Source organism: Lathamus discolor, chromosome 3 (genome assembly GCF_037157495.1).
Source record: "Lathamus discolor isolate bLatDis1 chromosome 3, bLatDis1.hap1, whole genome shotgun sequence".
NCBI lineage: Eukaryota > Metazoa > Chordata > Aves > Psittaciformes > Psittacidae > Lathamus > Lathamus discolor.
In genome coordinates this window covers 17,401,519-17,424,859 of record NC_088886.1, presented here as the reverse complement: position 1 = coordinate 17,424,859, position 23,341 = coordinate 17,401,519, and the positions used below count along the sequence as shown (strand labels likewise).

At 44.3% G+C, this 23,341-nt stretch overlaps 1 protein-coding gene across 8 annotated transcripts in view; it reads left to right on the top strand.

Annotated features, from left to right (window-relative positions):
- Nucleotides 1-482: 482 nt before the first annotated feature.
- FARP2 (FERM, ARH/RhoGEF and pleckstrin domain protein 2) overlaps nucleotides 483-23,341 on the top strand; it is a 74,140-nt gene continuing 51,281 nt past the window's right edge. For 5 of the 8 annotated variants that reach the window (XR_010611441.1, XM_065673810.1, XM_065673811.1 and 2 more), the window contains exons 1-2: nucleotides 483-567; nucleotides 5,063-5,296. Coding sequence is in view for 7 of the 8 variants with exons in the window: in XM_065673810.1 (XP_065529882.1) it covers nucleotides 5,093-5,296 (204 nt within the window). In the remaining variant the exon portion in view is untranslated. Of the gene's footprint in view, nucleotides 573-953; nucleotides 1,199-4,916; nucleotides 4,991-5,062; nucleotides 5,297-23,341 lie in introns of those variants that run through there. The other 3 variants (XM_065673806.1, XM_065673809.1, XM_065673807.1) reach the window with 3 other exon arrangements.

Sequence of the window (23,341 nt, the reverse complement as noted above, 5' to 3'; positions counted from 1 at the left end):
ATCCGCGGGCCCTTGGTGCTTTGGTACGTGTGGCTGTGTGATTTTATGTTCCCTTCTTTAGGGCAGGGGCAAGGGGCAGCCTTTCTGCGAGCAAACTGTTCTTCAGCTCCGGCAGGAAAGGATTTGGCATAAATATCCTTTTACAGGTTCCAACCCGCGGCGCGCCGCTCATGCCGGAAAACAAACATTTTGGTGGGGTTTCGTGTTTGCGTTTTGAATAATACGAAAAGCCTGGCAGAAGGGGCTGGACACAGCCCTGCGTGAGGAGCAGGAGCAGGAGCACGACATGCTCGGAGGAAGGGGTCGGGTTCATTCTCGCTGCTCCGGCCGCAGAGGCCGGGACTCCCGCACCCACAGCGCGGCTGCCCCCTGCGGGTCCCGGCGGCGGGAGGAGCTGCGCTGCGCCGGGGCTGGGGCCGGGCCGGGCCGCCGGGAACCGAGGCCCCGCCCCGCCCGGTCAGTGGGCGGGGCCGGTGCGTGCGGGGTGCGAGGGACGGGGCTGCTGCGGCGGCGCGCGGTGGGACGGCGGCCGGCTCCGCCCGGCGCGGCGCGGCCGTCGGCGCGGAGGTGAGGTGAGGCGCGGCGTTCCCCGCGGGACGGCCCCAGGCCGCTCCTGACAGCGGGCTCCGCGGGCAGGGCTGCGGCAGCGGGCGGCGGGCCCCGCAGCCCATGGGCGGGCCGTGGAGCGGGGCTGCCGGCTCGGCTCGGCTCGGCTCGGCCTGGCCTGTCCGCGCGTCCGACGCTTCCGCCGCCCGCGGCCGCTGCCGTGCGCTGCGGGACCGGGTAGGAGCTCTCGCATGAGGGCCGCGCTCGGCCCTGGCCGCGCCGCCGGAGGGTCTGCGGCGGCCGCTCCTGCAGCCCTGGGGGCGGGGGGCTCTGGCCGGCGGGCTCGGGAGCGCCTTCCCGGGGATGCTTCTTAGGGCCTGGCCTGGGCGGCTGCGGCACTTCCTGCTCGGGCTGGGAGTGTTGGAGCACCTGCGCCCCGGCCCTGCCTCCCTGCGACGGACCCTCGGGGCTCGCCGGGCGCAGCGCAGGGGTCGTGCGGCGCCGCCCTGCTGATTGCCTGTGGTCAGGTTAAAGAAGCGTGCCTGAAGCCGCATCGTTTGGCAGGAACCATCCGCAGACCTCCGTCCTACCTGTGCCTCCAGCTCCTTCCGCAGAAGCAGTGCTGCGGGATGCAGCAGTGCAGGAAAGAGCTGTAAGACCCCCTTTGTGGTTGTGATGAGGGATGGGATGGTGTTTGTTAGGGGACTGGGTTTCAAGGAGATGTTTCTCTCGTGGTGCAGCTGGGCACTCAGTCTTCACCACTCTTTGCTGCAGTTGCTGGATTCCTGATGCATCAGTTGGTGCCAGCTTGGTTTAGTGACATTAATGGTTGCTGTTGCCTAGTAAAAAAGGTAAAAGATGAAACTTTGCTTCTGGTGGACTGAAAGGACCTGATTTGAAAGCATCTCTGAAATTTTCAGGAAGCACTTCCCTCTGAGAGTGCTCCCTTGCTGCTCCATATGGGGTCCCACTATGTGCAGATGGAGGGGATCCCTTCTTATGGGAAGCAGGGATTGGTCTGAACGACCGGGGAGCTGGGAAACTGATGTTACTTCAGTCCAGCCTTCTGCATAGGTGAGGAATGGAGCATCGTAGTGACCTGTCACTGACCAAAAGGCACTGTACTTGGAGGAGTTTCTTTGAAAGTCCTTGGCATCTTGCATGAGCATATGTGCAGGTGTGAGCTGCCTGTCCAGATTTGCTGCTGGCTGAAAACCTGTCTTGCTTCTGAAAAAGTAAGTTTATTTCATTCAAGTAGAAGATAAAATTCATCGTGGCTTCAAAGCTATTTGAGAAAGGCAACAAAAAAGCTACCTAAATATTCTAAGCTTTGTTCCATTTGTTCTTTCATTGGAGGCCGAAAGTGGCAGTCATTTTGTCACTGTGCTTCAGGGGGCTGATTTAGCTTTGATGCCTGGCCCAGGTTAATAGGAAATTACTGGGATAAGCACTTGGTGCAAAGAAGTTCAGGGTGGGTGAGTGCAAGGGGGATTCTTTTTTTTTGTAGAACTACTAACATTGCACTTTAGTTTTGCATTGGCGAGAAGGTAAATGAGACCTCATTCTGGCTGGCCTGGGGTCGATAGGAGGCTCTCAGTGCTCTTGGACACTTTCTCTGCTCTGCCCATTGTCCATAGAGCCTCTTGTTCTTCCCAGTGCTTGCAGCTTACCTCAGGCTTCGCTCGTTAGTTTTCCTCTGCCTTTCATTTAGTCAGCTCCTTTAACTGAATTGCTTCCTACATCACGGCATGATGGGTTTTGTTAAGTGTTGTATGTAGCCAGCTTACAGAAAACATGGTATGTAGCTAAAATTGATTATGAACTGGAAACAGTGCTTGGTTTGATTAATATTCCTTCCAGTTTTGGTTTTTAAGGCAGCTGGAGCAGACCAGGCTGTTTGGGGTTTTGTACTGATTGCAATTGCATTGGTAGTGTGCCCTGTGAGGGAGCTGGATGTGCTCAGGTCCTCTCGGCTGCCCCGCAGCAGCCCGGCACTGCTTTCTCTGGGAAACGTGGCTTAGTTCTGCTGCATGTTGTGTTTCTGCCTAGGTGCCTGTTAGACCTCCAAAATGTGGGTATATGCTGGATGGGGACTAGTCCAGTGGTAAATATTTTTAGAAATGTGTCATCAGCAAGATGTGAGGCCAAGCGCTGCTGAATTCACTTTTCCTGTGGGGAAGGACTTTGGCATCCGCAATTTCCATTTGGCATGACTTTGGTCCCTCCTGGCTGGTAAGCAGAGCTAGCAAAAGTACCCAGGAGCTCCTCATTTAGTGTGGAGTTGGGGTGTCTGCCTGCCTTGCCTTTAGGAACCAGCTGCCTTCAGCCAGAGGGGCTGCTGCAGAAGCCTCTCTGCCATGGGGCTGCTCCTTGCACAGCCTCTGTCAGCGCTGACATCCTTTTCCTTTTGGGTTCCTGCAGTGTCCATCCCTTCTAGTAGACGTTTATTCAGAGCGGGATGGATGTGGTCACAGAGTGCTAATTTTAAGAGTGGTTGTCTAATAGCCTGCTGAGGAGCATAACTGAGTCTGGGCAACTTCAGTTGCTTGTGAGCATCTGAATGGCAGTAGCAAAATCTTACTGTACAGTTAAGTTATAAGGGATGCAGTGTCAAGGGGATATAGATGACACCAAGCCGTGTTGGATGGTGCCTTGAGCAATCTAGTATAGTGGAAAGTGTCCCTGCGCATGGCAGGGGATTGGAACTGTATGATCTTTAAGGTCCTTTCCAACCCGAACCATACTATGATTCTGTTGGTTTCTCTCCAGGTTAGCAGTTAGAGGCGTAACCTGAGCAATTGTCTCTGCTGATTCTTCTTCTGGTGGTTTTAAAGTCTGAGATCTGAAAGTTCAGTGGAATGGGAAGTTCAGTGAAATGGTGTGCACAAGGTGGTCTGTGAAAGGTGACAGAGGAGTAGAAATTGTCTACAACTTGCAGGTTGCGCACTGAGCTGTGTACACATACTTCTAAGGTTGAGGTTGTCCTTTTCATGCTTTCTTGTGTGTGTCATCAGCTGGGAGACTGGAGGCATCTCTCTGGTGGTCTTGAGCTTGCTGCTCAGGAGGGCTCTGCAGTACTCACATAGCCTCTGAGGGACTGCTAAGCCAATCAAGCCTGTGGTAGGCGTAATCAGGTAGGAGGCATCTGTCCCCTCTCATGAGGGGGTCTGCAAGTGTAAAAAGAAACCTTGAAACCCACTGGTCTGCAAGCCAGGAAGATGTTTGACCAATCCCAATGTGTGCAAGGATAAAAACCTAACACCACCACCCCCACCACTCCCCAGTTTTTAACAATATGTAACCCTGGCTCCATTTAAATCCCCACAGCAGGCTGCCTACCTACTCAAAGTGTAGAGAGACAAAGGAATGTTTTCATGATCTGCCTCTCTCCTTTTTAGACAAAACACGTTTATTAGGAAACAATCTAACGCTTCACTGAATTTTTTATAGTGTGGTGGCCATGTGAAGGCTGTCCCAGTGTCAGTATCCACATATTTTTGATTGTTTAGGCATAGTATGGTATTTGGGAAATGCACCCAGAAGCACTGAGGAGCTGAGATGTTCCTCTGTGTGTTTCTGCTGAATGCCTTGCACATGGTTGCCAAATCCTTCATGCCAGTGGTGAGAGTGGGCCAGTGGCTTTGTTGGGCACATTGCATCCTGAGCACATGTGCCTCTTGTTCATGTAGACCCACTGCAATCCATGTCCAAATACTGCCTCTGCTCCTGTGGTGTGGGAGAGCCAGGGAGAGACATGCAGGCTGGTTTTTTCCCCCATGTCAAATTAAACATTTGCTCTGCAACAACTGCCACCAAACCATGGAAGTAAGGATCATGATGTAGGAGTTGGCCTGCTTGAACTAGCGTGGATTTCTGTAATTGAGATTTTTGCCTACTGACTTAATCTGGGTACAGCAGAGGTTTGCTAATAAGGTGCAGAACTGTTATCTGTGCAGAAATCTGCATGATGAAGGCTCTGAGCTGCCAGCATTGGTTGAAGCAGTTACAGTTTTGCATGACTCATCATTTCGGGGGATTAAGAAAGTTGATTGTTCCTGTTATCTTGGGGTGTGGTCCAACCTTGTTGTCACAAAGTCAATTGACGGCCAGGTACCAGTGAAAGACAGAGTCCTGCCTTACCCTTTTCTGCCTGCATCTTTCCTTGTGCTGTCTACAGCGCTCATGCTGCTTGTGGTGATCTGGTTTAGGGACCTAAATTGGCAGAAAAATGAACTGGAAATGCAAATGTCAATGTGTAAGGAGGGTAGAGGTGACAGGTTTGAGTGTCCTGTTTCCTAACCGTGTTTTGTAATAGGTATTTTTTTGCCACTTGTTTTTCTTCCCACCAGCTGGATTTCTGACCAGAGTTTCATCAGCTTTATTACTGGTTTTGATAGTGGGAAGAAGAGTGTTAAATAAGGACTTTATGTGCGATTGTACTTCAGTGGGTAGTATTTTCATATGGGATATTGTTGGAAAACTATCTTTCAGGCTGTAATCCTCCATTTTCTTCCAGGTTTCTTTAGACTCTTCTCAATGTTGAAAGATGGGAGAGATAGAAGGAACGTATAGGGTCCTGCAGACTCCCGGCTCTCGTTTGGGTGTCCAGAAAACTATGGGAGTGAGTACCTTGGAGCCAGGACAGAACCTCTCCACTGCAATGGCATCATTGCCTGCCAAAACACAGGAGCGGGACCTGCCGATCAAAATAAAGATGCTGGACAACACAGTGGAAGTACTTGACATTGAGGTAAGAGAGGTTTAAGCCTGATTTCAAGTACACTTGGCCTCTAATAATGTAAAGTTCACAGATGTGCTGCTATACGGAGCTGGGATGTTTTGAGGCAACATCTCAATGAAGATTCCTGTAGGGATTTTACCTAATTACCAGTAGTTAAATGAGTAGCACATCTTGTTTGTTTCGTTTTTTTAATCTAACAGTTGTTTTGTGTGTTTAACAGATTTTAAATATAAGCACGTACTGTAATAAAAAGCTTTAACTGCTGCTTGCTTTGGGGGACCACCACTTGTCTTCTCCTGAACTTCTTGCTTCCTGAGACATGTGCAGCTTTGTCTATCTGGCAGCTGGGAGAGCAGAAGAGGGGTTTTTATTAGTTACTACTTTTCATTAATTACTTGAAGAGGTTTGTATCCTTTTCAAGTAAACTTCCTCCTCTTTAAAAGTTTTTGCTTGTTGCCACACTTTGGGAGGGAGGCAGAGGGATGTTTCTGAAGATTTGTATTTAAAAGTATGCTTGTGTAGCAGCTGGGGAAATCTGTCTTAAGAAATACAAACCGTGCTCAAGTTGGGTGGTTCTGGTTTTAAACAATGGAAAATTTTTGTTCTACAAATTCTTGTTTTATTCTCAGCTTTAATTGTAGCTTGAGTAAAGATGTGTTGTTAGAAAACAGCCTGTTCTAGTAAAGATAATCAGTTATTGGGTGCTCTACATTAGTATCAAATTGACTTTATAAATGGCACTCATGTCCTTTGTTTGTGGCATAGACTTAAACAGGTTTTTCTATGAAGTCAAATAGATTGAAAAAGATGTCTGTGGAGCTCTGAAGAATGAGTGGCTTTTGGGGATGTCTTCTGCAGATTGCTGTCCAGCTGTTCAACTCTCAAACATGAAATCCGATTAGTTTCTGGTTAAGTGTGAGGCTGTGCCTGTATCCTCCCACCTGAGGACACAGAGGCTGCAGCAGACTCTTCCATCCCTCATTTACTGCATAGCACACAATAAGCTGGTTTTTGTGTGTGTTTTGTTGTTGTTTTGCTTTAATTATGTTAGAATATTTAAAGAACTTCTGCTGACAGGGTCTTTTGAAGTATGGATTAGGGATGTTTTTCCCCAAAGTTGGTGTAGATTTCGGTGCTTTTGTGTTCTGAGTTTAGAAGAAAAAACTCAAGCAACCCACCCCTCCAGCCCTGTAACTTTTAAAACTGGTGCAAGTCCACTGGAAGCTGTTAAAATCAAGAAAGAATTTATAACTCCTACTTCCTGCTTTTTTACATGAACTCAGTGACTGGAAATCTCCTGTATATTACCATAGATGCTTTCCTTCTCTTCCTTGCCACATTTATAGCAACTTTGCTCTTTTCATGCAAATTTTCCACTTTCCTTACCGTCTTCATCTTTAACTCTCACCTGGCTCTTTCTGACAGTCAAAGCCTGCTTTACTGGCTTTGATCTACGTCTGAAGGGAATCCTTTGACTACACTCAAATTTTAACCTCAGAATCCTTTTTCACGCTGATGATAATTGCTGATACTCGGGTGGCCCTGCGGTCCCATCTTGGAGCTCTGTGCTATCTTCTCTGCTAACTTCTAACCTCTGAGCACCTCCTTGGTTCCCTTTGGTTCCTCTCTGTGCTTGGTAAGTTCACTACTTTCACAATACCATGTATTCTGAGACTGTCATGACCTGATTCTCCTTTGCCTGCTGGAACAGCCTTGACGGTGTATGCTTCCATCTATCTTCCATTGCTCTCTGGCTTCCATTGCAGGTCCAGTTAAGCTCCATCCTTAACCCCTTGTCTTATCCTACAGCACTTTGTTGTTAGTCTTGCCGCCAAATGTAGATTCAGCTGTGGCTCAGCTGCATGTTTTAACTCTTGACTCTCTCTCAGCTCTGAATAAAATCAGCCTTTGTCTGGTGAAACTTAGGTTTGATACTTACATGTCAACGTCAGTCTCCACTTGTAAAAAACATAAATTCCTCACGCTATTTTTTTCTTACCACTGTGAATTATACTCCAGTCTCACCTCTCTGACCAATAATGTAGTTTCTATTCACCTCCAAATCCTTCATCTCATTCACTCTGTAAAGTCTCTAGGGTGTTACTGTTTAACTAAACAGCTAAAACTCATACCATCCAGGAACACCTCGTTTCATGCCTTTGTTGCTGTGATCACCTTGTTGGCTTAAATCCTCTCCAGTCTCATCATCATAGCATCACAGAATGGCTTGGGTTGGAAGGGACCTTAAAACTCACCCAGTTCCAACCCCCTGCCATGGGCAGGGACACCTTCCATTAGACCAGGTTGCTCCAAGCCCTGTCCAACCTGGCCTTGAACACTGCCAGGGATGGGGCAGCCACAGCTTCTCTGGGCAGCCTGTGCCAGGGCCTCAGCACCCTCATAGTGAGGAATTAGTTCATAATATCTAACCTAAATCTCCCCTCTGTCAGCTCAAAGCCATTCCCCCTTGTCCTGTCACTACAGGCACTTGTAAAAAGTCCCTCTCCAAATTTCTTGTCAGCCCCTTTAGGCACTGGAAGCTGCTCTAAGGTCTCCCTGGAGCCTTCTCTTCTCCAGGCTGAACAAGCCTAGCTCTCCCAGCCTGTCTCCATAGCAGAGCTGCTCCAGCCCTCGGAGCATCTTCATGGCCTCCTCTGGACTTACTCGAGCAGCTCCACATCCCTCTTGTGTTAGGGCCCCAGAGCTGGATGCAGGACTGCAGGGGGGTCTCCCCCAAGTCCTTCTCCTCAGGGCTGCTCTCAATCCAGTTTCTGCCCAGCCTATATTTGTGCTTGGGATTGCCCTGACCCAGGTGCAGGACATTGCACCATCTTGCTGCATATGTACCTGTTTTGCTTGTTGCAGTATGAGTCTACCCTCCAGGTTGTTCCCAGCAGTTCCTTCTACTGCCTGGCAATTTCTTGCATTGCTTCATTGACTCCCAGTCTTTGTAGCTTTGTACATAGGTTGCTTATCTCTGCTTTGAAGGTCCTTCAGCACTCTACCTGTATTCTCTTGCGTGTACTTGGCTCCATTCCCTAATGGGGCCACAATGCTGTACCTTTGTTGGTTTCTCCCATCATGACAAGAGGATTCCCATAATTAGGAACTGTGTTAGTTTTCTCTTTTTACCTGGAAATCTCTCTCTTGTTACAACATCCACAGAAACACCCGAATTTGGGCAACTAGTGTTCTGAGGCCATAGTTAATATTGTACTACTTTATGGGGAACTGAACAACTTAAAACTTTTGCCTGATGTAAACCGTGTGGTTAGAAGGGTCATCCTTTGTTCATCTGTAGAGCATCGAGAATGAAGAGGTCTGTGGTCAGAAACTGCAGCATTAGTCATGCTACACACTGCCTAGATTACTTTTCATTTTTGTCCACTTGAAGTAGCAAAGGATGGCAGACAGGGATGAGGTATTAAGTTGTAACCCTCTGCTGCCCAGTTTGTCCGGTGGACTGGTGGGATAGCAGTAACTGCTGACTGCTGCTTGTGACGGAAAATTGATTTTTTCACATGAGGATTAAGGGCAAGAATTAGGAAAAGTTGGCCGCATTGCTGAATAGGGGTGTGGGCTGGCAGAGATACGTTCTTAAAACAGCAAGGAGAGAAATCAATGATTAAGCATCTGTCCCAGAGGGTTTGAAGCTGTGGTTGCAGTGCTGCTTGCCCACTCCTCTTTGCTTTTGCAATTTTTTTCCCTGGGTGTGGAAACAAGAGGTGGTGTCCCCTTCAATACCTGCATCATGGGGTTTCTGGTTATTGATTCAGCTCAGCAATGATTTTTCAGTGTAGTGGGACACTGAGGCCTTTGCCATAGATGTTGTTGGCACTGCTTTCTGATGGAGACGTAGCTTATGGCAAAAAGGCATTCCCTTCCCCCCGAGTTCAAGTTGTTTTCCATCTGTCTTAAAGAACTATGGCAAATAACTTTTTACTGAGCAAAGGGGTGTGTCCATGGAGAAGATGTGGCAAAGTGGTCAGCTTCTGGAGAGGGACCTTCTCTGTGCAATGCAGTAAGGAAGCTGATGCAGGAGCCCTGTTCACTGCCTTGCTTGTGAAGCTAACATGAGCCACATCAGCAATTTTAACCCTACTTGATAAATAGTAGCCACAATAAGGATTTAGTCCATGCAGCTTTTTCTTGTTATCGCCTCCTTTCTCCAAGATGCACTTAAAACACTTGCTTATCTCCTGGCAGGTGTTGGTGGATACTCTCATTTGGTAGCTCTTCCCCATAGCTTGAGTTTTTTAACTTGCCAAAGAGCAAGAAGAAAGGCTGATAAAGTGGCATAGTGGATGGGACTAGAACAAAATAAGAAAGGCCAGTCTTTACTTCATGATGTTATTGCATCTGGAACTGTGTGTTAAAAGTTCAATCTAGCTACATGTCATTGCCTTTGATCTCAAATCCACTGCCTCTGCTTTCACCATCTGTATTGTAAAGGGTTTTTTCTAGCTATGTATTTTGTTAATCAGTAAGGAGCAGCTATTCTGTCAAGTGTGCTAGGGCACCGCTCTTCTCCAGGGAATCTGTTTTGAATGTTCGGGAATGGAGAAGTGCTCAAATGTTTTCTAGACTATAAAAAACTGAAAAGCGGGTATGTGTGTTTTCTCCTTTCTGTCCCAAAACGGAAAAGAGAATGAAACGTTCATCCAGAGCTAGGCTGGAATAGTAATTATTTTCATGAGTTGGTTTTTTTTTCCTTTTTCCCTTTTTACAGCCAGCTTGTGTAGTCAGTTGAAACCTTGCATGTGCCATATCGTGGGATACCCGTCTTCCTGACTCCAGGTGGAGTCTGTCCAATTGGGTGGTTTTGCAGACTATGAGATGTGTGATCGGAAAATTCAGTTTAATTCAGACAGTGGCACACTTCAAAGTAATCAGGGGTTTACCATAGGAATTCTGCCAGCTTTCCTGATTTTCTTAAGAGATTAGACTCAGAGGCCTTTGATCAGCATAGAAATATGACAGAGTCTTAAGTAGAAGGGGCTGGACTGGGTTTCATTCACCAAAATGACCACTTGATGAAATTATACTTGTCAGGTGCTGGCTACAGAAAACAAAATGTACTGTAACAAAGGACAACTTAGGCTATAAGAATTTACGGTACAGGAAGCTGTGAATTATACCTGCTGAAAGTTTTTGCACTGATTTGTGGTAGGGTTGGAAGAGGAGTGTATTACATCGACATATGGTCTGTCAAAGGTATGGAGTACTGCATGCGCCCCTGGGTTAGAGGAAACAAGGGGTCTTTTTACACAGCATAGCTGAATAACAGTGGCACTGATGGTAGGTGAGAGCCTGGTGCTGTGTTAAAATCCTGGTAAGTGAAGTAGCAGGTTTAGTCAACAAGGAGGGGGTCAGGCTTGCTGCTTTCTCAGATGCAATACTTTTTGGGGGCCTGTAGGCAGGCAGACTGCCGCATCTGCCTCTCTGACCCAGTTTTCTCTTTGCACTAACTTACAGGACATTTAATGGAATTGCTGCCGTAATGTGATGTTTCATATTTGGTCTTTGTGTTGCTCCTTGTGTAGGAAATGTGTGCTTACTTTCTTTCATGAATTATGCTCTGTGCTTTGAGGAAGTGCCCCAGAAAAAGAAGTTTAGATTATTATGCTTCAAGGTTACCAAACTCTGGGGAGACCTCAGCACCTTTTCAATTGCATGTGCTTCCTCTTCTCCTTCTTCTTGAACATAAAATAAAATTTGGGAGTGATAAATACTTACGAATCATAATATAGTTGAATTCAGCTCTCTTTTCACCTACTGGAGATTGAATTCTGCAGAACTGTAATAGCCATCATAAAAGCATAGCACAGTTCTTTGCACTCAGTAAGACCAAGAGGGTCTGCCTGCCTGCTGTACTCAGTGGGAAAACTTAAACTAGATTCTTTTTCCTTACATGCTATTCCTTGCCAGATTGCTTTGAGCACACAAGTATGTTTGTTCTTTTTTGTATATATAACAAAGTAACTTGCTTCTCAATAAAACATGAGTCTTGCTGTTGTACACATGTTAATAATACAAGTTAGCTTTATGTTGGTTTGAATTTGCCTTAGATTTCAACTAATGTCTGTTTCTTGTGCTGGGAATTTGGTTTTGTCGGGCCGCCTCACCATGCTGTGAAGTTAAGTATTGTTGAAGGCTTTCTCTGTGGCTTAGGCTAGTGCAAGCCTTCTGGTGCCTCAGAGCGTGAAGCTTGGCCTTAGGAAAATGCTTTTGGTTTTGTTGTGATTTTTCCTATATTCTGTATTTCTGCCAGGCCTGTTGTTTCCTTTTGCATGACTGTTTCTTGAAGGTGGCTGTATCTTTTCTCGTTTTCTCACCACATACATGAAAGACAGAGCATGTTCCATATCCCTGCAGTGCTGTGCAGTGTGTATCTCTCTTGACACCAGCGGACTGCCTGGGAGAGAAACACTCGGCTCCACTGCCCTTCATGGGAACAGGCTCATCAAATAAGATTACATTCCCCTCCCATATATTTTTTTGTTAGGTATTCTCCTTTCACTGCTCGTATGTATTTTGAAGTTTACTGATCCAACCTGTGAAACTCACTGTTATATTACTACGAAGTTTAGGTGACTTACTGTATATTAACTTGAAAACAACTAATCGATGATTGCTGTGATAGCAGCACTGTCTTTGCTGACCACCTATGCGACTCTTCCTTGCTTTATTTAAATTTACAACTGCATTATTTAAAGTACAAAACTACTTTCTCTCCATAGGTTTAGAATAGAATAGCTGTGTTTAGTTATTCTGGTGTTTGTGCAGTTTGCAGGCATCCGTAGTTGAAGAAGCGTCGTGACAATGCTCTTCAAATGCCTGTTTTTCTGACCAGCCACTGGAGCCTGTGCCCACGACTCACTGCAGTGGGGGGCCCTGAGAAGAGCTGCTGGGCTGGGAGCGTGGGAGGTTTTTGGGACAGAAGAGGAAGCAATCTAACAGCTTGTACGTGCCTTGTGACTTCCTGTGGTTTGGAGAGAGTGTTTACAGCTCAAGGCATATTGGACAATGCTGCTTATCAGTAGCTTCTTAAAGCAATGGTAGTATCCCTAAGAACTCTTCTGGGGCTGAAGCAGAAATTCTGCAGCTTAAAATGCTGTTACTGAGCAGTTTTAAGTAGGAAAGATGCATCTGCTAAAAATGGAGAGCGTGTCATGGGCACCGAAAAACATTTACTCTGAAATGCTGTTTCACAGAGGCCATGCTCATGGTGGGCCATGGCAAGCCTTGAGCGTGTCACCAGTGTTACAACACTACACCTCCCAGCAGGATGGGTCAGCCTGCTGCTGGCTGTCTGGCAGAGCCTGGCACGAGCTGCCCTCCTGCCTCTCCCTTTGCCTGTTTAGCCCTTCCTTTCATAAAGGCATTTTTTCCCCCTCTGTGCTCTAAAAGTATTAACAGCTTAAATATGTGGGAAGCAGGGGGACAGGCTGCTTCTGAATCCTATTAAGCACTATGCTGAAGGAATCGAGATGCCATGTTAGTCAGCTCAGTGTGTTTTCTTCCCTGGCCAGGAAGAAATAGTCAAAATTCCAGAAAGAATCATAGCCAGATGTTTGTCATTGCTCCGGTTTGACTCTCCTAAATATGGCAAATAAGCTGCCTTAAGACTTATTTTTGTCTGACCTCAGAAGAGAAAGTAAGTAATTCACTATTGAAAATTTGAAGTTATTACAGGCTTTAAAAAAAAGTAACTGAAGCTTTGCAATTTGTATACTGCTTGATTGTACTATATATTTTTTAAGACCTGTTATTTTGTGTTTGGGGGCTTGACTTTTTTGATGCTATGTAGGAATGTGGTATTGGGTGGGGAAAGGTGAAACTGCAGCCAGATGTTTGGGTTGGGTTTTGTTGTTGTTGTTTTAAGGGAAGATGTGAACTTAAATTGCAATATAAAAACAATTTTAGTACTTCGCAGTTCTCTTTGCATGAGATGTCCCATTATGTGAAAATTGAGTTACACTGCAGCAAAGGAGAAACACTGAATATTCCTGTATGAAAAGTCTATTATGTACGCATATTGTAACTGAAAGCACAGGAACCATTTAGTAAAATGGTGGTCAAGTGTTATCACAGTCCTTGAAATATGAATGATGGACTAAGTTCGTAACTGTATGGCTGTGCTGTGCTATGCTATAGCGAGTCTGCTTCACGACATGACGTTCATAGATGAAAAGCTGCTCTTGTACAGTCTCCTGAGGAACAGTATGAGTGCCACATTTAGTTAGCTTAGTTAGCGCTGAGCTGGTGTAGAGCTGAACTCTTTTTAAGCTCTCTTTAATTTATTATATGCATACTGAGAACTTTCTGCCTGTAATCATTCTGTCTGGATGAGATGTGATGAAGTAAACCAATGGATAACATAATGCTGTTGGCATACATGCAGTAGTACAATTCTTGTACTTAGTTCCTTTAGGTTGCTTCTGAAGTAATTGATACACAAACTTATAAAGAAAAAATATGTCACTTTCCTTACTAATTCCAGTAATGTGTCATTGTCACTAATAAAGAAAGGAAATAGTGCTAATTTCTTAAACACTTCTGCAGAGTGCATGTGTTCATTTCTCTTTTCATAATCGAAGGACAGTGAAAATCAGCCATTCATCCCTGGAGACATTCAAGGCCAGGCTGGATGTGGTTCTGAGTACCTTGATAGAGTTGTAGATGTCCCTGCTCATTGCAGAGGCATTGGACTAGATGATCTTTGAAGGTGCCTTCCAACCCAAACTATTCTGTGATTCTAGCAAAACAACTGTAAGAAATGCTGTATTCAGGAGCTAAAGGGAAAAATAAAAGGAAGTTCTCTGGAAGCCTCCTCTGGGCATGGGTGACATTCAAAACTGGGTCAGCAGATGGATAATTCTGTAGAATATATAGAGCCTGAAAGGGAAAAAAACCCAACCCAAACCCAAGAAACCCACAGGCAGCTAAAGACAGCCACAGAAATGCAGTGTGCTAAGGGGCAGTTCAGAGAAATTTTAGGTTAGTGTCTACTAAAAAAAAAAAAAGGACTTGAGAAGCACGGCCTTGTGAATGTGCATTTAAATAGATAGGGTTACAAAAGCATACCTGTGTGTCATCTCTTTCTCCGTGCAACAAAATGCAAGGGCAGTGTTGCCTACTTGTGTAAGAGGCAGACCATATATATTGAATATTTAAAAACCCCTGTGATGTGGTGATGATATGTAGTGGAAAAGATGTACTTTTCAAGACTATGATGTTGGATATAGAGGGGGGAAGATCCATTTATCTGTAATTCATTAATAAAGTTAAGAGTTTTAAAAGAAAAGCCAAGTGGTCTATATTGTGAGGTCACAGAAACTCCTGGAAGTCTTTGAACAGCTTCTGCGTGTGCTGCTGCCTTGTGTTGCTGACCTGAGCTGCATGGTCAAAACCCAGAGGTACAAAATGTCGAGGGGAAACAAAAAATCAGGCTGTCTACATTGGTGTATATTGCTTCTTAGTTTTCTCTTTTCAGGTGTAGTAGAACTTGTGATGCCTTTTGAATATAATTGTAGCACCGTCTTTGGGTTCTGCACACATGCTTCTGTCTTTTGGAGTGCTCTCATGATGGTGAAAGCAAGCTTGAAAACATCACTTGAGAAGTTGTTTCTTCGCAGCCTCAGGCAGAGGAAGGGGAGTGAAGTATTTTAACTGTTAATGCCTTTTAACTGCACAGGCCAGCCTTCAGAGATGATGTTTCCCCAGTGGTAGAACCCATGCGAGCTCAGTTGCCACTCCACTTTCCCAGTGCTGATATCTGGACTGATGTGTTTGACATACCTGCTACCCAAGCTGCTGTTTCTTCCTCTGGCCGCCCTTGGCAGAAGGCTTGGCCACAGCATGGGGTGGAGCCCGAGCACAAAAGGGCAGTGGTAAAATGCCTGTATTAGTTTAAAAAAGAGGAAAGTAGGCTTTGTAGAGACTCTGGGTTAGAGCTGTGTGAAGTGAAATCATGCAGGGATGAGCATCACTGCGCCTCTTGGCCTGCTTCTCGGCTAGCTAGCTCGAAGCCAGAGACGTAGGAGAAACTTCTGGCAAGGGGGAAGTTAATAAAGCTTCGACCTTATCTTGGCCTGTAGATATTTATTAACCCATTGCCATGATATTGAACTTCTGATCAAAGTACAGTGGGGAGTGATGTTAGTGGGTACAGTTTTGATTTTGCACAAACACCTAACTTCTGCAAAGAATTTTTCATGACCATCTTATTTCCTTGATATTTTTTAAACTATTTCCTTCAGGAAGGCTTCTTCAAAGTGCTGTGCCATTGCGGAGTACCAGAACACCTCACAGGGAAAGCTCAGATCAAATCTGGTTGATGTGGGCACGGATGAGGGTTTTGAGGCACAAGATAATTAGTGGAGAAAGACTTGCAGTTTTAGTAATTTTTTTTATGGACAAAGGGAAGCACAGTATTGCCTGTGTTTAAAATTACTTAAAGCTCAGTGGTTTTATTTACAGATATATAGAAGAATATGAAATGATGCAGTGCAAGTTTCTACTTACTGTCTAAATATATGAAGTGGCCAGGCATGTTAGAGGGAATGGATTTAGTGGTTTGCACAAGTGTGTAGCAAAGTTCAGGGTGTGGAGGGGGAAGTGGATTCATAGTCTTCTAACTTCTAGTTTCTTAGCTTTATTATACTGATTTACAGCTTGCATGAACAAAGGAGGTGCTTAGATGTTATGTTACAAGCCTTAAACTCTTGAAGTGGAAAAAGGCTTGGTTTTGGGAATGGCTAACAATGGCATACTGCACATTTTGACAGCAGGTAATTTTTGTAACTAGGCACTTGTATCTGTCCATGGTTATTTCAGCCACCAAGTTGTTTATAGGCTTGAAATAGTGCAGGTCTTTAACATAGCATAGCATGCTGACGATGCTGAGCCCTTTCAAGCATGCAAGCGATGTTTGAGGAAGACTCTGAGTGTTGCAATGCTCTGGCCTTTTGCAGATTATCTGAATCATAGCATCATAGAATAGTTGGGGTTGGAATGGACCTTCAAAGGTCATCTATTCCAACCCCCTGCCATGAGCAGGGACATCTTGAACTAGATCAGGTTGCCCAAAGATAGTACATGTTGTAAAAAAAGCCCCAATATCACAGCTAGTGCAGTTTTCTGGCATTGTCACTGCTGTGATCCTGGCTGCAGCATGGGATCAGCCTCTCCAAAGCAGCTGCTTTCCATGATACTGTTTCCACTGTAGTCTGAATGTTTAATTATTAGGAAGCATCAACTCTGGTGCCAAATTGTCAAGCGGTAGCATCCTGTGCAATGCTTCCCAGTGATGTGGTACAGGGGTTTAGTTTGGGTGACTTACCTGTTCTCCAGGTAGTCTAGAGCAGTGTATGAATGAGAGGCATTGGGGGTTTACGTTTTCCTCTCCAAGTAATGAAAGCAACTAAGAATTTCTGCTCGATGTGTGGCTTTTCTGTGTGCTGTGTATAGAGCACTTGAGGGACACGTGTTTGTTGATCACCGTGTTAACAGTGGTGCCATTTTGTTTTTCCCTGGGCGCAATGTGTTTTATATCGAGTGCTCCAGTTATTTCAGCACAAGAGCAGTTTTGAAACTTGAGAACGTTTTCTGTCTCTGCATGCTGTCTACTTAAGTATACATTTCCCGATCTTGTTCACATAATTCACTCTTGTCTTGAGGATCTTTTCCCTTGTCAAGAAAATATTGTTTTCTTGCTTTCAGGCATCCAGCAAGTCTAGCCGCTCTGGAAAAGCATGTTTGTTAGGTAGAGTCAGTTCATTTGGCATCGAAGTGCTTTAACACTGCTTGAGCCTTCAAATGATCACCGGCTTTAAAGCTAACTATATGCAAATGAGACAGAGGTTTTAATTTCTAGAACAATTTGTCTGGCAAATATGAGGGGGGAGTCTTGCAATTATTTTTCTTAAAACAAAAAATTATCCCCAATATGCAATGTAATAATGTCATTTAAAATAGGTCAGAAATTTATATTTGGCTTTACAGCTTCCGTATGCAAGTAAATTGGATTTCACTGCCATGTAGAAATACTATGACACACAATAATTAAAAAAAAAAAAAAAAAACCAAACAAAAAACCCCAGCGTGTGTTTTCAAGATAAAAATCACAGAATCCCAGGCTGGTTTGTGTTGGAAGGGGCCTTAAAGCTCATCCAGTTCCAACCCCCTGCCATGGGCAGGGACACCTTCCACTAGACCAGGTTGCTCCAAGCCCCGTCCAACCTGGCCTTGAACACTGCCAGGGATGGGGCAGTCACAGCTTCTCTGGGCACCCTGTGCCAGGGCCTCAGCACCCTCACAGGGAAGAATTTCTTGCTCGTATCTAATGTAAATCTCCCCTCTGTCAGCCCAGAGCCATTCCCCCTTGTCCTGTCACTACAGGCCCTCGTCAAAAGCTCCTCTCCAGATTTCTTGTCAGCCCCTTTAGGCACTGGCAGCTGCTCTAAGGTCTCCCCAGAGCCTTCTCCAGGCTGAACAAGCGATCTGAATTTGTGAAGTTACAAAATAATTTTCAAGATGCAGTGCATTCCCAAAGTTCACTCTTGTCACCATGAAGTAAGAAATGCCATGAGGCTGCAGCTTGGGGCAGATGTGGATGTCCATGTTGCTCCGACAGCAGCGCTTTCTGGTGGCTGTGCTGCTGGCACGCTGGTGCAGACTGTGGGTGTGGGAGCTGAGGTCTGGTGATGGGCTTGGGAGGAGCCAGGGCTCATAGAATCACCAAATGGTTTAGGTTGGAAGGGACCTTAAAGCTCATCCAGTTCCAACCCCCTGCCACGGGCAGGGACACCGTCCACTAGACCAGGTTACTCAAAGCTTAGTCTGACCTGGCACAGCATAGGAAGGCTTCTGCTGCAAATGGGAAAGCTCTGGTGTGCTGGCAGCTGGGCTGTGCTGCCTCAGGTGCAGAAAAAGGTTTGTCCCCATGACAAGGGTAGAAAACTGGAAGAAATTTCACAAACTTACGTGGGTGCTGCATTGGCTCCTGTAGCTCTTGACCCAGTTCTGGAAGGAGTCAGGTTTGTCGTCTTCAGTAAGTGGCAGTTAGAGACTGTAAGGGTGTGAAGCAGTGTGGAGCACCTTGAATGAGACTGTCAAATCCCCCTGCATCACAGGGTGTGCATGCAGTGCTCTGAGTTGTTAAATGCACTGCAAACTCTTTGGTGTTGTATACAGTAAAACAATCTGTAGTTGGGACCTGTCAGTATATGAGGGAATAAAACAAATACATGTATTTAAAATACCATTTTCTTCACAAAGGATTAAAAGAAAAGTTGAAATAATTGAAGCTGGAAGTTAAATGTTTCAGATAAGCAAAATGAGATAGTATTTAAGCAGTATTTGGCTGAGCACATGAAACCAGAGTTTGATACATCTGTTGTTACCAGTACTCATTTTTGTAAGGAGGCAGGAGCCATTTTCATCCAAGTTACTTATTCCAATCAAAATTGAAGGAACAAATAAAGTACTGAAAAAGAAGTCAATTCTTACTTTTCCAGTCTGTGGATTAAAAACTTGACGTGGAGCCCTAAGGTCGTGAAAACAGAAAGTTAATGAATGGGCTTCCTTGCCCATGTTGTATTATTTCCTTCTTTCTAATGTGGTTTAAACGTACACCCTGTATCCATAAATGCAGATTTTGTTTATATGTGGCATCAATGATAGTTATTAATAGGGAGTTTTGGAGGCATTTTTTATGTATCACACTGCATTTGGACAGAGATCTAACAGATTACAAAGGGGCTCTAGATAAACAGCTATAAACTCACGGAGATGTTTGTGTATTTTTGGTTAAGAAAGGAAATAACAAGTCTGGTGTAACACTGTGCTTAGCTGCTGATCTTATTTTATTTTTTAATTTGTCAAAAGGTGAGAAATCACTTTTTCATGAAGGTCACTAAAGGGCACCAAAAGAAGGAAAAATAAACATACCTGTGAATGGTGAAGGAGTCTTTGTGGCAGTCAGTTCGGTTTCTTTCCTTGCTGGTGTTCCTCTTTGGCTGCTCATGGAGGGCTCAATGTTGGCTGCTTGTCAGTGCTGATGTCAAATATAAACTTCTAACTCTCATGCAGATACATTGTTTACTGGAGGATTTAGTCTCTCAAGGACTGCAGATTCTGTAAGGCAAACTCCAAGGTCAGCTGGGGTTTGCTGAAGTGCCTCCTCTGTCTGCATCAGAATTTTTCTGTTTTATTCCTCTGCTTTACAGTTCTTTTGTTCCCAAACTATTGGGTTTGGATTGACATACATTTTCCACCTCTCCAACCTGACTGCTGCCAGAAGCGGATTTTGGCTTTCGAAAGTCTGAGCAAGAGCAGTTTGTCCATTTTGGAATATGGGATTACTACTCATTATGAAAATACTGGGGGGTTAGGTTTTTAAGTTAAAATAAGTGGACATGGGAGTTACAGAGAAAGAATTGGTTTTGATAATACTGAACTATGGTCTACTGAAAATCATAGGCTGTGCATTCCTAGGGTTTTTTTCTGTCTTTCCTAAACTAAAATGCTATGGCAGATGGAGGATCTTCCGTGTAGGTAGTGATATTTGGGCAAATAGGAAATAACTGGGATGATAAAAATAACTGTTGTTTAACTTATTTTGTTATGATTTCTATTTTACTGTTCTGTGCTACAGATTGTTAACAATGAATGTGTTTACTTTTCTGAGTAAAAACTACAGACACCTCCTTCAGTCCAGAAATATAAGCTTGAAATGTTTGTTCCTATTAGTTTCCATTCCTGCCTGACGCTGGCTTAGCACTGGGTATGGTCTTAAGGCATTACTCCTCCTGTGTGCAGGTAGGGAATTGCCATTGAGCTGGGTTACTAGAGGAGGCTTTTGGTAGCTGCCTATTTAATTTTTCCCCTGTTTCTTTTTTAGCTGGAATAAATGAGTAATTCAGTAATATCAGCTGTTGCTGTCTTGGCAGAATATAAAGAGTAATTGAGAAGTTTGGAATGGGAAGTATGCCGCGTTGGGAATTTGTATTGAAAACAGGACCTTTCTGAGACACATTCATGCAGCTTCTTGCCCTGACGTCAGACTTACAGTAATTAAGTACTTAATGGAAAGATTTTGCTTTGTGCTGCTTTCATGCAGGTTAAACAGTGACGTGGAGCTGCCCACTCTGTAACTTTCATTTTGTCCACTTCAAAACTTTTTAAAGCTTTTTGGGAAGGGTGGTTATAAATGTAATAAGCAATTTGAGGAACTAAACAGCTCTAAGAAGAGTTTTCCCACAGCACTTGAGACATAATAATAACAGCTTGTGTTCTGTCTCAAGCTTTTGCAACCCATTTTAATCTTAAAATAAAATCAAATCAATACTGTTCTTTTAAAATGGGACATTGGTATTGTTGCTTTATATTTTGAAGGAAGTACTATGAAATCATAGTCAACTTAGAATGAGGGTTTTTTTAACTTGTTATTGTAAGTAAAACCCAAAATCATTGCTGATGGACCATTCAAAATAATTTTACACTCCTAGCATTTGGATGACACCTTTGTAATTTAATCAGTTTCAAAGTGCTCCTGGCTCCAACCATCTTAATTTCTTCATGTCTAATGGAAGGAGAGAGGTGCCAGGGGTATGTATGCCATACAGGCTCCCTTCCTGGGAGAATGAAGGTAGCTGGACTGTCATCAGGCATGGAACTTGATGGAGCCACAGACGTGTAACTCTGTTTAAATGCTGCACATGGGAGAAACCCGTTTATTATTATCTGATATTAATGCCTGTGTATAACTAGCCATGGACACGACACGGTTTCCTTAATCAACAGAGCACACAGTTGACTGTAAAACTTGTCTGTTAGCAGACGACTTTCACAAATTAATCCAAGTTTATTAGTGCTAACAGAAGGTGTTTGGAACCAGAATTACTGCTTATTTCACAAATGAGAAGCCAGAGACTTGAGGTCACAAGACATCTGTTCAATCGCTTCTAGGGATTAATAGCTCTATCTATGAAAAGCCAGACTGGCGTGCCCCATCTTCTGCAGGTGGAAGTATGTGAGGTGGGTCATGGTATCGCTGCATCCCCACAAATATTGCTGGCTAAAAAGTATTCCTTTCTCAAATCTCTGGTGCCCGTGAACATACAGTAATAATAAATGCATGGGTATAAGTACCTTAAAAAAAAAAAAAAAAAAAAGAAAGGTGCTACTGTATTTAAGGATTTTTTTTTTCCTGGTTAGTGTTTTAAGATTTATTCACAAGTGCAAAGCAAGAAATGTATTTCATTTGAAAGTTAAGGATTTAATTTTCAAAGTGCCTTTCTCCAGGAGCATGTGTGTCTTGTGGTACAGAGTTTGTAACACGCCTGAGGAACGTGCCTGTAGACAGAACAGCAAGAATGTTATCTACTGAAGATGCAGCTTACCATTGCCCATATCATTCCTCATTTCATTGCTGTCATTGAAGAAGTAAAACCCATACCAACAGACTCTTCTTCAAGCACAGATTTTGGCTAAAAAAATTCAATTGTGTTCTTACAAAAAAAAAAAAAAAAGGCATTTTAGACATTACAAAACTTGCCCAGAAAGAGGAGAGCACTCCTCATCCCATTGTGTCACCTCCCAGCCAGACAGCTTTGTATCCACTGAAGTGATGAAGAGCTGTATCGTTTCTCCTGACTTGCAGTTTTGTTTGGGGTTTTCAGCATCAGGGGCCTGATGATAGCATGATACCAAGAAGCTTTCTGAATGAATGGCGTTTATGCCAGGTGAATTTGCCTGATCTATGCTTCACGCCCATGGTTGCCCTTACAGATAACCATGACTTATGAAGGTATGAGAAGAAAGAGCCAATCTCTTATTATTCTCTGTCCTGTTTCTGTCCTTTCGTCCATGGTTAATAGCCTTGGATTCAGACAGCTCCATTCACATCAGTGTGACTACCAAAGCTATGTCAGGTTTGCAGTACCCCACAGCTGTCATGCTTTTTCCTCATCAAAGTTTTTACTTTTTTAAGTGGTACAGAGGTATTTAGCTGTACTGCACAGTTCTAAAAACATCAACAGTTAATCTCTGTCCTGTAAGAAGCAATTACTCCTGAATTTTTATGCATCTCAGTAATGTGAAACTATTTCCACAGCTTTCATCATTTTTATTTTTTAAAACCCTCTTTGTTCTGACCTGACGTGGTCCATTCTCTCTACTAGATTGTTTCATTTTATTAATTTATTCTAATTCTATTACTAATTTATTATACTGCCTCATACTTTTAAAGACTTCTGCATTTAAAGACTCAACTACAGAGCTGTGTGCTTGCTTTGATGGGAAAATGATAGAGTCTTCCCTCACTCTGACTTCTCAAGTAAACAAGACTTCAGTGGCATGAATGCCTGAGGCATGTTCTGTTGGAGGGAGGAGTTGCCACAGTTGTAGGGTTACTTCCATGGCCCAAGGTAGAACATGGGTATCAGTGACCATGCTACCTCCCACTGTACCCTGGTAGCCTTTGTGACTTTGCCCTTAACTTGACTGTGAACAGGGCTAGTTTCATAGTTTCTTGAGGGATTCATAGCAAATGACTGCAGGGAAATCACGGTGTGAGAGGGCGGTGTTAGGTTCCCACTGGTTTCTTTGCAGGGAACTGTAGCCTTCCTGTTATTAACAGAATAAATACTATCACCTTGGCTTTTCTTGAACACTGTTATAAGGAAAAAATTAGGGTATTTCTAAGATGTTCATAGAATCATGGAATGGTTTGGATTGGAACAGACCTTAAAGCTCATCCAGTTCCAGCCCCCTGCCATGGGCAGGGACACCTTCCACGAAATTGGATTGCTAAAAGCCCCATCCAGCCTGTCCTTGAACACTGCTAGGGGTGGGCAGCCACAGCTTCTCTGCCAGTGTCTCACCACCCTCACAGGGAAGAACTTCTTCCTAATATCTAATCTCAGTCTCCACTCTATTATCTTAAAGCCATTCCCCCTTGTCCTGGCACTACAGGCCGTTATGAAAAGTCTCTTGAGACTGGAGTATGGGAAGAATCCCCTCCCTTGACTGGTCACGCTCCTTTTGATG